This window comes from Chiloscyllium plagiosum, chromosome 7 (assembly GCF_004010195.1).
Source record: "Chiloscyllium plagiosum isolate BGI_BamShark_2017 chromosome 7, ASM401019v2, whole genome shotgun sequence".
Taxonomy (NCBI): domain Eukaryota; kingdom Metazoa; phylum Chordata; class Chondrichthyes; order Orectolobiformes; family Hemiscylliidae; genus Chiloscyllium; species Chiloscyllium plagiosum.
Genome location: NC_057716.1, coordinates 47,365,829 through 47,379,668, shown reverse-complemented (window position 1 = coordinate 47,379,668; position 13,840 = coordinate 47,365,829). Strand labels below are relative to the sequence as shown.

Genomic DNA, 13,840 nt, shown 5'->3' with positions numbered 1-13,840 from the left:
ATGTTGCAAAGAAATATAGTTGCTCTGTGGTTCAGAGTGCTTTAGAAACCAGTAAAGTGCCACAAAATGTGATGAAAGGAGAAAAATAGATTGACAGCGAACTAGTTAGGAGTATTAAAACTGATTGTAGCAGCTTTTCACAAGAATATGAAAAAGGAGAGAGTAGCTAAAATAATAAATTTGTCCCAACAGATAAGAGCAGGAAAATTATCACAAGGAATGAGAAATGGCAGACATTGAACAAATATTTTGTAATTATTTTCACAGTAGACACTAATTATATACCAAAAAGAAATATAACCAAAAGGTTAGTATGTGCGAGGAATTTAAAATATTTAATGTCAGCATAGAAAAAAAATCAGAGAAATTTATGTGACTAAAAGCTGACAAAACTCCAGGACCTTGTGGCATACATTCTAGGATTCTACAAGAGATATCCATAGAGATGATGAATGCGCAGGTAATGATTTCCAAAAGTCCCTTAGCTTCTCAATGATCTCAACAGATTGGAACTCAAAATCTAACCTCACTCTTCAAGAAAAAAGGAAAACAGAAAATGGGAAACTATAGACGAGTTATTCTGATATCAGTCATCAGGAAAAGGAACAAAATGAATTGAATTTATATATTACTTTTCACATCCACAAAACATCGCCAAGTTTGTTTTTTTTTTACAGCTAATGAAGTACATTTTTGAGGCATAAGCATAATATCGAAGATATAGCAGTCAAATTGCACCCAGCAAAATTCAACAAATAGCAATGTGATAAATACCAGATAAATGTTATTTCTGTATTACCCGAGATATAAATATTGGTCAGGACATTTCTTTGTGTACCTCAGCAAGCAATTGGAGCCTTGGTTTAATTTTTCATCCCAAGAAGGCACCTCTGACAATGTAGCACTGCCCCCCAGCACAAAGAAGTGTTAGGGTAGCTGGTGAACTCGATTCTGCTGCAGTCTTAACAGTGCATTTAGTAAATCATATGATGACCAGAAAATAGTCAAAATTATTTTATGAAAAGGCAATTGCACTTAACAAGTTTTTTAATGTGATTGCTAGGATAGATAAAGGAAAACTAGTCAATGTAGTGTAAATGGATTTTCAAAAGACATTTAATAAGGTTCTATATAAAAGATTGATACATAAGATTAGACTAACAGCATGGTTAGAGGATCGGTTAATGGAAAGTGCAGGGATAAAAATGGCAGTTTGGTCTAGGCAGACTACAGAACCATATAAACAGTGCACAAAGAGGTCCATTGACTGCACCCATCCTATTCTTGCATTTCCTGGCAAGTCCACATAGACTGCACATCTGTGGACATTCCAGGCAATTTAGTATGGCCAAACCACCAAACCGGTACATCTTTGGACTGTGGGAAGAAACCAGAGCATCAGGCGAAAATCCTTGCAGACACGGTAAGAAGGTGCAAATTCCACACAGTCACCCAAAGCTGGAATCGAACATGGCTCCCTTAAGTTTAACCAATCAGTTGTTTTAGTTTTCTAATAGTAAAAATTAGGTGAACCAAAGCCGAAGCTGGATATTTAACAAGGAACACAAGATAGAAAATTATTGGATTAATTTTCAACTTTGCTGAAGTCAATGATAGTCAATAGAAAATTGAAAATTTACTGAAGCTTATAATATGTAGCCAATATGCAACTATCAAATTTCTGCCAAATTTAACATTCTCCTCCATGGTCTGTACATGGGAGGAATGATATTCAGCTGATGTAGAGTGTTTTTTTTAAACTTGGTTTTACACAGGACTACTAAGGCCATTTGCATTATCCTAATACTACTAACTCTTCAAAGTTTGGGTGAAGATTTGTAGCTCGGGTGCTCATTGTTGTGGTTCTGTTCGCCGAGCTGGAAATTTTTGTTGCAAACGTTTCGTCCCCTGTCTAGGTGACATCCTCAGTGCTTGGGAGCCTCCTGTGAAGCGCTTCTGCGGTGTTTCCTCCGGCATTTATAGTGGCAGAGGTATCTTGGGGTCCATGTCCATAGATCCCTCAAAGTTACCACCCAGATGGATTGTGTTAGCTTTCATTAACAGGGTGATTGAATATAAGAGCTGTGAGGTTATACTGCAGCTCTAGAGAGTCCTGATTAAACCACATTTGGATATTGTGTTCAGTTCTGGTCACCTCACCACTATAGGAAGGATGTGGAAGCTTTAGAGAGGGTGCAGAGGAGATTTACCAGGATGCAGCCTGGATTGGAGGGCATGTCTTATGAAAAAAGGTTGAGGGAGCTAAGGCTTTTCTCCTTGGAGTGAAGAAGGGTGAGACGGGGTTTGGTAGAGGCGTGCAAGATGATGAGAGGCATAGATAGAGTGAATACTCAGAGACTTTTTCCCAGTGCAGAAATGGCTATCACAAGGGGGCATAATTTTAAAGTGATTGAAAGCAGGTTTAGAGGAGATGTCAGAGGTAGGTTCTTTACACAAAAAGTGGTAGGTGCGTGGAATGCACTGCTAGTGGTGGTAATAGGGACATTTAAATGACTCTTGGATAGGCACATGGATGATAATAAAATGAAGGGTATGTAGGTTAGTTTGATCTTAGCTTAGGATAAAATATAGGCACAACATCAAGGGCTGAAGGCTTGTACTATACTGTGTTCTATGTTTTGATAATATCCCACATGTGGCCCCAGTCGAATTCTTGTTGCTTGTCGTCTGCGGACAGCCGAAACTGACAACCGGAAGCAGCAGGGACAGGCCACTATAAATGCCGGAGGAAACACCACAGAAGCGCTTCACAGGAGGCTCCCAAGCACTGAGGATGTCACCTAAACAAGAGACGGAAAGTTTGCAACAAAAATTTCCAGCTCGGCGAACAGAACCACAACAACTACTAATTCTCCTTAAATCAAGGAATCTATTCTTTAACTGGATATTCATTTGATTATTTATTTATTACCAACATAACCCTAAGTCAACTGTCGTATCAAATATTAAAAAGTGGTTTTGAAAATACAATTTATTTACCAAATCAATCAATTTGATGGTCAAACTTCTGGAACTCCCTCCCTAATAGCATTGTTGGTCTATCTACAGCAGTTCAAGATGACAGCTCGCCATCATATTCTCAAGGGCAACTGGGGAGGCACATTAAATGCTGGCCAGCCAGCAATACCCAGATACTAGGAGTGAATTACAAAAAAGACTGTGTGTAATAAACCAGTGATGATAATGGTTCTAAAAAAATAATGATTTTGCCAGTTACTTTCCATCCTCTTTCTGCTGAGGTTTGAATTCATAAATGGTCTAAACAGTCAGTGCTGACAGACGATTTGACAGTTAAGAGTATTGCAGTTAAACCTAAGACAGTCAATACTCAAGTTCCAGGTAGTGGAACTTTCAGCATAACATACCAGGAACAGCATTATTGCTGACACCCTCCTTAAAACAGTCAAGACAGATTGGAAATTTTTCATCAAAGGATAATTTCTCAATAAATCTAACTCCCTGCATTCAACACAAGTTACTGATTATAATGCAGAAAGATAGTGTTACCTTGTAATCCATCTGTTCAGAGCAGTTGAAAACATACACCATAATACCCAGAGACCGTCCCAAGTCTTTAGTGGTCTCAGTTTTACCTGTCCCAGCAGGTCCTGATGGTGCTCCACTCATTGTCAAATGTAAAGATTGGGTTAAGGTAATATAACATCTGTGGAACAATTGAAATCACAGTTAACAACCACTAAGTGAGTAAATGCAACACTGACCTGTAGGGCTGAACAGAACTATACAAATCAGAGGACAATATGCTTGAACTGTATAATTCTGTCATCTGACTACTGTTACTACATGGGTAAACCATCCTGCTTAATTTAAAACCAGCAACACAGAAAAGATTCATCCCATGCAGTAGTCTGTAAAAATTCGAGTGGCCAAGAAACTATTTAAGGTAAAAATTAATAATTTTATTTCTTAAAGTATAACAGAATAATTGACTAACAACTACTTACAACTTCTTTCTCTAATCTATCCTTTACCTGCCCTTTCTACACTACTAGTCCAATAAAACCCATCTGATTAAGATTTACCAAAATTCAAATTTCAAAACCAGCCAGTTATCGAATCTTCACTTTATATCTTCCTCTGTCTTCTTAGGGATTTCTGTTTCACAGGTCACTGATTAATAAAAGGTACCTTAAAGAGAGCTATTCTCTGGGAAGTCTGCATGTGTTGGTGGCTTGGCAGTTCTCCCTCAACTGTTCAATTTTCCCAGTCTTATACCCCTCACAGCATCAGATTGTGTCATTGGCTCTTAATATTCTCAATATTCTAAACTCAAACTTGATTGGATTTTGGTTTTTTGGGGGGGTACAATTTAAACTGATTGGCCCAATTTGAATTTTTTTTTGTTGTCTTCAGACAACCAGCTACTCTAGCTGCTGGACCAAAAGGTTACATTGTCACCGATCGGCTGCACAGCATTCGAAAAGGGGAGGGTGAACAGCCAGTTGTCTTGGTGCATATAGGCACCAAGATATAAGTAAAAATACAAGATGAGGTCCTGAAAGCAGAATTCAGGGAGCTAGGAAAGAAGTTAAAAAGGAGGACCTCAAAGGTAGTGATCTCAGGATTACTACCAGTGCCACATGCTAGCCAGCGTAGAAATGAAAAAATAGGCAGGATGAACATGTGATTTGAGGAATGGTGTAGGAGGGAGGGGTTCAGATTTGTTGGACATTGGAACCGGTTCTGAGGAAGGTGGGACTATTACAAATGGATGGGCCTCAACTGAACCAGACTGAAACCAAATGTCCTTGGGGGAGTTTTTACTATTGTTGTTGAGGAGGTTTTAAACTAATTTGGTAGGCGGCTGGGAACCAGAAGAGTAAACAAGTAGGCAGTGAGGTGGACACTGTAAGAATCATGAAGATAGCATTAATAAGGGGAAGAGTAGGCAGGGAGCAGTTGAATGCAAAAGAATTGGTGGCCTGAAGGGCAACTACTTTAATGCAAGGTGTATAGTGGGTAAGGCAGATGAATTTAGGGCTTGGATTGGTGCCCGGGAGTATGATGTTATTGCAGTCACAGAAACTTGGTTGAAGGAAGGACATAATTGGCAACTAAATGTTCCAGGATATAGATGCTTCAGACAGGACAGGGAGGGAAGTAAAAGGGAGCGGGGGGTGGAATTGCATTGCTGATCAGGGATACTGTGCTAAGGGAGGACACTATGGAGGGCTTGAGCAGTGAGGCTTTATGGGTGGAGCTGAGAAATAAGGGTGCAGTTACATTGTTGGGGCTGTATGACAGGCCTCTCAACTGTGAGCGTGAGGTAGAAGAACAAATAGGTAAACAAATGATGGAAAGGTGTAGAGGCAATAGGGTAGTCGTGATGGGAGATTTTAATTTTCCCAATATTGACTGGGATACACTTAGCATCCGAGGTCTGGATGGGGTAGAATTTGTGAGAAGTGTTTAGGAGAGTTTTCTAGAGCAATATGTCAATAGTCTGACGAGGGATGGGGCCATATTGAACCTGGTGTTGGGGAAGGTCCAGGCCAGGTGGTAGAAGCTGTGGTGGGGGATTTATTTGGGAACAGTGACCACAATTCTGTAAGTTTTAAAATACTCGTAGACAAAGATAAGAGTGGTCCTAAGGGAAGAGTACTAAACTGGACTAAGGCCAGTTATATCAAAATTAGGCAGAAGTTGGGAAATGTGGATTGGACACAGCTATTTGAAGGGAAGTCCACATTTGATATGTGGAAGGCTTTCAAAGATAGATTAAAGGTAGTGTAGGACAGGCATGTCCCATTGAAGGCAAAGGACAGGAAAGGCAAGATTCATGAACCGTGGACAGCAGGAGAAATCGTGTAACTAGCCAAGAGAAAAAGGGAAGTGCACATAAGGTCCAGGCTGCTAAGAACAGAATGAGCCATGGAGGAATATTGGAAGAGTAGGACCAGTCTTAAACGAGGAATCAAGTGGGCTAAAAGGGGTCATGAATAGCTTTAGTGAGCAGAATTAAGGAGAATCCCAAAGCCTTTTATTCTTATGTAAGTAAGCAGGTAATTAGAGAAAGGATTGGTCCACTAAAGGATAATGAAGGAAGGCTGTGTGTCGAACCTGAGAGAATGGGTGAGATTCTGAATGATTACTTTGAATCAGTGTTCACTGAGGAGAGAGACATGATGAATGTTGAGATTGTTTGATTAGTCTGGATCACGTTGACATAAGTAGAGAAGGTGTGTTGGGTAGCTAGAGGTTATTAAGGTAGACAAATCCCCAGGTCCAGATGGGATCTATCCCAGGTTGCTGAGGGAGGGGAGAGAGGAAATAGCTGGGGCCCTGACAGATATCTTTGTGGCATCCTTAAACACTGGTGAGGTGCCAGTGGACTGGACGGTTGCTCATGTTGTCCCCCTGTACAAGAAGTGTAGTATGGATATTCCGGGTAACTACAGGCCAGTGAGCCTGATGTCAGTGGTGGGAGAGTTGCTGGAGAAGGTACTGAGGGATAGGATCTATTTATATTTAGAAAAGAATGGGCTAATCAGTGATAGGCAACATGGTTTTGTGGGGGGGAGATCGTGCCTTACCAACTTAATAGACTTCTTGGAGGAAGTGACCAAGTTGATAGATGAAGGAAGGGCTGTTAATGTCATACACATGGACTTTTCCCAATGGTAAACTAATAAAGAAAGTGAAGTCACATGTTGTGCAAGGTGTTCTAGCTAGGTGGATAAAGAACTGGTTGAGCAACAGGAGACAGTAATAGTCGAAGGGAGTTTCTTGAAATGGAGAAAGGTGTTCCACAGGGATCAGTGCTGGGGCCACTGTTGTTTGTGATATACATAAATAATCTGGAAGAGGGCACCGTTCATCTGATCAGCAAGTTTGCAGATGGCACGAGGATTGGTGGAGTAGCAGAAAGCATAAAGCTCTGTCAAAGAATACAGGAGATATAGATAAACTGGAGAATTGGGTGGAGAAATGGTAGATGGAGGTCAATCCAGGCAAATGTGTGGTGATGCATTTTGGGAAGTCTAATTCTAGAGCAAACTATACAGTGAACGGCAGAGTCTTGGGCAAAGTTGATGAGCAGAGAGATCTGGGAATGCAGCTCCATTGTACCCTAAAAGTTGCTGCACAGGTGGATAGAGTGGTCAAGAAGGCATATGGTATGCTAGCTTTCATTGGACCGGGTATTGAGTATAGCAGCTGGCAGGTCATGTTAAAATTGTACAAGACTTTGGTTCAGCCACATTTAGAACACTGTGTACAGTTCTGGTCGCCACATTACCAAAAGGATGTAGATGCTTTCGAAAGGGTGCAGAGAAGGTTTATGAGGATGTTGCTTGGTATGGAGGGTGCTAGCTATGAAGAAAGGTTGAATAGGTTAAGTTTGTTTTCATTAGGAAAAAGGAGATTGAGGGGGGACCTGATTGAGGTTTACAAAATCATGAAGGGTATAGACAGGGTAGATAGAGATAAGCTTTTTTCCCAGGGTGAAGGATTCAATAATGAGATGTCACGCTTTCAAGGTGAGAGGTGAAAGGTTTAAGGGGGATACACGCAACATGTACTTTACACAGAGGGTGGTGGGTGTGTGGAACACGATGCCAGCAGAGGTAGTAGAGGCAGGCACGGTAGATTAATTTAAGATGCGTCTGGACAGATGCATGAGTAGGTGGGGAGCAGAGGGATGCTTAGGAATTGGGCGACAGGTTTAGACAGTAGATTTGGATCAGCTCAGACTTGGAGGGCTGAAGGGCCTGTTCCTGAGCTGTAAATTTTCTTTGTTCTTTGTTCTTTGTATCTTGTTCAGAACACTTGATGCTGTCAGGTAGTACACCCATATCTCCATAACACTACATGGAGTACAGTGGTCAATAGTGATCATTGCGTGTGGAGAAGTTACTTAAGCCCTGAAACTGATCTTAAGCATCCAAACAAGAAAATAATATAACTTTTGGGTGGAGTTTCATCCTTGCAAGATGGTAACTATCGTACAGAATGAGAGATAAAATAGGCAATCTTGAATAGCACAGAATAAACTGTGAGAGAGGCATCAACTTCAAACAACAAGAGGCAAATTCTGAACTGACATCAGGACACTTATCACAAATAATCTAGGCATGGAATAATTTTTGGTGTAGACAAATGACAATAACAGCCTTATAATCTTGCAAACAATTAGATTCTCTGAAAGGGGTTTGTTTGATGAACTTAGAAACATTATTTTAATGTCTGGTTACAAGACATGGAGGTGTCACTGACTATTCCTCATCCCTTCTTGTCTGGAAGAAGATGGTTGTGAGCTGTTTTTCAAGTTGCTACAGTCCCTGGGCTGTAGGGTCATCCACAGTGCTGTTAGGAATGGAGTTGCAGGATTTTGACCCAGCAGTAAAGGAATTGAGAAACTGCCACTACTATTTTCAAGTATATCAAAAATGTGACTGAAGCTATTTGTGGCAGATCATACTAATTGTGATTAAGTCAGTGTTGCAGTGTAGGCAGCATGAATTAATGGCCCTAGAAATAGTGGTGGTCATCTTCCAAGACTCAATAGACTCTGGAACAGCTCCTACAAATTGGAGGGTAGTAAATGTAACCTCTCGGTTTAAAAAAAAGGCAAATAGTAACCCAGGAATTAAAGACTGGCCAGCCTGACATCAGTAGTGGGGATAATGCTAGAGTCCATTATAAAAGTCCATTAGTATCTGAGCATTTGGAAAAAGGATCAAACAGTGTTGGCATGGATTTATAAAACGGAAATCATATTTCACAAATCTACATGAATTCTTCGAGGATGTAACTAGTAGAGTTGATGAGGAGCAGCGGATGTGGTTTATTTGGACTCGCAAAAGGCTTTCAATTAAATCCCACATAAAAGATTAGTGTGCAAAATTAAAGCACATAGGGTTGAAGTAGTGTATTGAGATGCACAGAAAACTGGCTGACTGACAGGAAATAAAGCATTCGAATAAACGGTCTTTTTTCCAAATAGCAGGCAGTGACTAGTTGGTACGGTGGGGACCAGCGCTACAACCTTAACTATTCACAATATATATTAGTGATTTAGATGAGGGAACTAAATATCTCTAAATTTGCAGATGACACAATTGGGTGGGAGGAGCTTGAGGAGAATGCAGAGATGCTTAAGCATGATTTGGAGAAGCTGAGTGAGTGGAGCAAAAATATTATTACCCGAATTAAAAAATTATTACCCAAATGGCTATAAATTGAGAGAGTGGAAAATGCAATGAGACCTTGGTGTCCTCATAAACCGGTGATTGAAGGCAAGTATTCAGGTGCAGCAAGCGGTCAAGCTGACAAATGGTACATTGGCCTTCAACTGGGAGTGTACAAATTGAGTGTGTTTGAATACAGGAGTAAGGGTGTCCTGCTGCAAATATGCAGGGCCTTGGTAAGACTTGGAATATTCTGAGCAGTTTTGATCTCCTTATCTGAAGAAGAATGTCTTTTCTAAAGAGGGAATGCAGCAAAGGGTTACCAGACTAATTCCTGGGATGGTAGGACTGACATAAGATGAGAGGTTGAATCAGTTAAGATTATATTTCCTAGAGTTCAAAAGAATGAGGAGGGAAATCTCATGGAAACTGATAAAATTCTAACAGGACTAAACAAGGTAAATGCAGAATGGATGTTCCCAATGATGGAGGAGTATGGAACCAGGGATCTAAGGGTCTAAGGATACAGGATACACAATTCAGGATTGAGATAAAGGTAAATTTCTTCACCAAGAGAGTGGTAAGCCTGTGGAATTCGCTATCACAGAAAGCAGTTGTGAGCAAAATGTTATATGATTTTAAGGAGTTGGATGTAGCACTTGGGATCAAAGAATATGAAGGCTATGCAGGGACTTTCATGATTTAATAATTATTACAGGAATGATATGGACTAATCATCAACATAATTTCCCTTGTAAGCTTTGGCTTGGCTACCTTTTCCTTATTACTGTTGTGCCAGACAGGACTGAACAATTGTTGCAGTTCACCCTTGTGCTCTTTAAATGTTTGCCACTGCCTTTTCACCAATATCCTTTTAAGTATCATTGTCCAAGTTCATCATAGCCAACTTGTGCCTCATACAATTGTAATTTCCTCTATTTAGATTCAGGACCCTAGTCTCAGAATCAACTACTGTATATTAATCTCGATCTTAACAAAGAAATCCACCATACTATTGTCACTCATCCCCAAGGGGCCTCACACAACTAGAATCATAGAATGACACAATACAAAAGAAGCCCTTTGGTCCATCGAGTCTGTGCTGCCAAAAATATACTACCAACTAAACTAGTCTCTTTCCCAGAATAGTCCTGTATGTTACAACACTTCAGGCATTCATCCAAGTTCTTTTTAAAAGTTGTGAGACTTCCTGTCTTAACTATCCTTCGAGGCAGTGCCTTACAGATCCCACCACCCTCTGGATGAAAATATTTTTCTTCAAATCGCCTCTAAACCTCCCAACTGTCACTTTCAAATTCTGCACCCTTGTTACTGGCCCTTTGACTAAGAGAAACAGCTGCTCTCTATTCATCCTGTCAAAGCACCTCATAATCTAATACACCTGTATCAGGTTCCCCCCTTGACTTTCTCTGCTACAGAGACAACAATCTGAAATTATCCAGTCTCTCCTCATAGATGAGATGCCCTATTCCAGAACACATCCTGGTGAATCTCCTTTGGACCGCCTCCAACACAGTCACCCCATCAAATCCTTCTACTTTAAGGCAATCCCAGTTAAGGTAAGATGAAATCCCCTACAACGATAACCCTGTTCCTCTCCCACCTTTTCTGTGATTTGCCTACATATCTGTTCCACTCTCCCCTGATTGTTCGGATGCTCGTTTTATAATCCCAGCAAAGTAATCACTCATTTTTTAGATTAGATTCCCTACAGTGTGGAAACAGGCCTTTTGTCCCAACAAGTCCACACCGATCTTCTGAACAGGAACCCATCCAGACCCATTTCCCCCTGACTAATGCATCTAACACTATGAGCAATTTAGCATGGCCACTTCACCTGACCTGCACATCTTTGTGACTGTGGGAGGAAACTGGAGCACCCGGAGGAAACCTATGCAGACACAGGGAGAATGTGCAAACTCCACACAGTCACCTGATTCGGGAATCGAACCCAGCACCTTGGCACAGTGCTAACCAATGAGCCACTATGCTGTCCCATCTAAGCTTTACCCTCATTTGAAGAGACTTCTTGGACATTTCCCTCATTAATTCAGTGATGGTTTCCTTTATCAATAATGCAATGTCTCTACCTCTTTGACATTGCATTATTGATAAAGGACATTCCCCCATGTCCCATTTGAATATTCTATATGTTAGAATGTTAAGATGTCAGTCTTACTATTCCTTCATCAGGGCTTTTGCCCGAAACGTCGATTTTGCCTGTCCTCGGATGCTGCCTGAATTGCTGTGCTCTTCCAGCATCACTGACCTAAAAAGGTGTCAACTTGATGAAGCTACAAAACTGGACTAACTTTATGCTAAAGAGCATAAACAGCAAGTAATAGACAGTTAAGTGATCAATGTGTCAACCTAAGCTCTGCAGTCCTATCACTTCCAGTCGTGAATGGTGGTGGACAATTATACAACCCAGAGGAGGTGGCGGCGGCTCCACAAACACTCCCATCCTCAATCATGGAAACATCCCAACATATCAGTGCAAAAGATAAGGCTGAAGCATTCACAGCAATCTTCAGCCAAATGTGTAGAGTAAATAATCCATATTGGCCTCCTCCAGTGGTCCATAGCATTATAGATACCAGTCTTCAGCCAATTCGATTCACTCTGCACGCTATTAAGAAGCGATGGGAAACATTGGATACTGCAAAGGCTATGGGCCCTGACAACATTCCAGCAATAATATTGTAGACTTGTGTTCCAGAACTTGCTGCTCTTCTAGCACAGCTATGACACTGGCATCTACCATCAATGTGAAAAATTGCCCAGGTATGCCCTGTACACAAAAAGCAGGGCAAATCCAAACTGGCCAGTTACCGCCCCATCAGTCTACACTCAATCATCAGTAAAGTGATGGAAAGTGTCAACAACTGTTCTATCAAGTAGCACCTGATCAGCAATAACCTGCTCAATGACACGCAGTTTGGGCTCTGCTAGGGCTGCTCAGCTCCTAGTCTCATTACAACCTTTGGTTTAGACATGGACAAAAGGACTTGCCTCCAAAGAGTGACAGCCCTTAACATCAAGACTGCAATCGACTAAATGTGTCATCAAAGAGCCCCAGCAAAACTGGAATCAATGGAAATCAAGGGTAAGCTCACCAGTGATGAGAGTTATACCTGGCATATAGGAAGATAGTCATGGTTGTTAGAGGTCAGCCATCTCAGCACCAGGATCTCTCTGCAGGACTCCTCAGAGTAGTGTCCTAGACCCAACCATCTTCAGCTGCTTCAATGACCTCTCCATCATAAAGTCAGAAGTGGGGATATTTGCCAATGATTGCACAATGTTCAGCACCGCTTGCAGCTCCTCAAATACTGAAGCAGTACATGCTCAAATGCAACAAGATCAGGATAATATTGAGGCTTGGGCTGACAAGTGGCAAATAACATGCACACCACAAAAATGTCAGGCAATGACCATCTCCAGTAAAAGACAATCTAACCCATTGTCCATTTACATTCAATGTATTACCATCACTGAATCACCCACTATTAACAGCCTTGGGGTTACCATTGACCAGAAATTAAACTGGACTCACCACATAATCACAATAACTACAAGAGCAGGTCAGAGACTAGGAATGCTGCAACACATGACTCACCTCCTGATTCCCCAAAGTCTGTCCATCTTCTACAAGTCAGGAGTGTGATGGTATACTCCCCACTTATCTGGATGGGTGCAGCTCCAACAACATTCAAGAAGCTTGACAACATCCAGAACCAAGCAGCCTTGATTGGCACCACATCCAAAAGTATCTATTCCCTTCACCAATGACTGTCAGTCGCAGCAGTGCAAACTGTCTACAAGGTGCACTGCAGAAATTCAAAGATACTTAGACAATCCCTTCCAAACCCATAACTGCTTCCATTGAGGAGGACAAAGGTAACAGATACATGAGAACACCACCAATTACAAGCTCTCCTCCAAGTCACCCACTATCCTGACTCGGAAATATTTCACTATTTCTGTCACTGGGTCAAATTCCTGGAATTCCATTCTAATTGGCATCTTTCATTCTAAACCTTCAGCAAGTGGATTGCAGCAGCTCAAGAAGTTAACTCATTATCACCTCCTCAAGGGCAACTAGGGACGAAAAATAAATGCTGGCCAGCCAGCGACTCCCACGTACCACAAATTAATTTTTAAAAAGTCATATTCTCACATGCTAACCACCACTCTTAGCTCAGCCACCTTATCAATCAAGCTCCTGGCACTAAAATCTTGGGGTTCAAGTCCTTAGCTCCCCGAAAGTGGCCCCTGAAGTAGATAGGGTGGTACAGAAGGAAAATGGCATGCTTGCTTTTATTGGTCAGGGAACTGAGTACAAGAGTCAGGATGTCATGTTGGAGATTTATAAGATTTTGGTTAGGCCACACTTAGAGTATTGTGTTCAATTCTTGTCAGAGTGGATAAAGAATGCAGCTGGAAATGGCACAGCAGGTCAAGCAGCATCAACGGAGGAGGGGATTAAACGTTTCAGGTTGGAACTTTTCATCTAGACTAGGGGAGGTGAAGGGGGTCTGAGAAATAAATGAAGGGAGGGGGTGGGCCTGGGGAAAAGGTGGGTGGGATGGTGATAGGTGGATGCAGGTAAGAGGTGGCTGTCATTGGTCATTGAGAAGGGTGGAGCA

General features: G+C 41.4%; 1 protein-coding gene across 6 annotated transcripts in view; it reads right to left on the bottom strand.

Annotated features, from left to right (window-relative positions):
• The window catches only part of dnah9l (dynein, axonemal, heavy polypeptide 9 like), a 427,363-nt gene that overhangs the window by 266,189 nt on the left and 147,334 nt on the right, over positions 1-13,840 (bottom strand). For all 6 annotated transcript variants that reach the window (XR_006312134.1, XM_043693606.1, XM_043693607.1 and 3 more), the window contains exon 34: positions 3,529-3,685. Coding sequence is in view for 5 of the 6 variants with exons in the window: in XM_043693606.1 (XP_043549541.1) it covers positions 3,529-3,685 (157 nt within the window). In the remaining variant the exon portion in view is untranslated. The remainder of the gene's footprint in view (positions 1-3,528; positions 3,686-13,840) is intronic.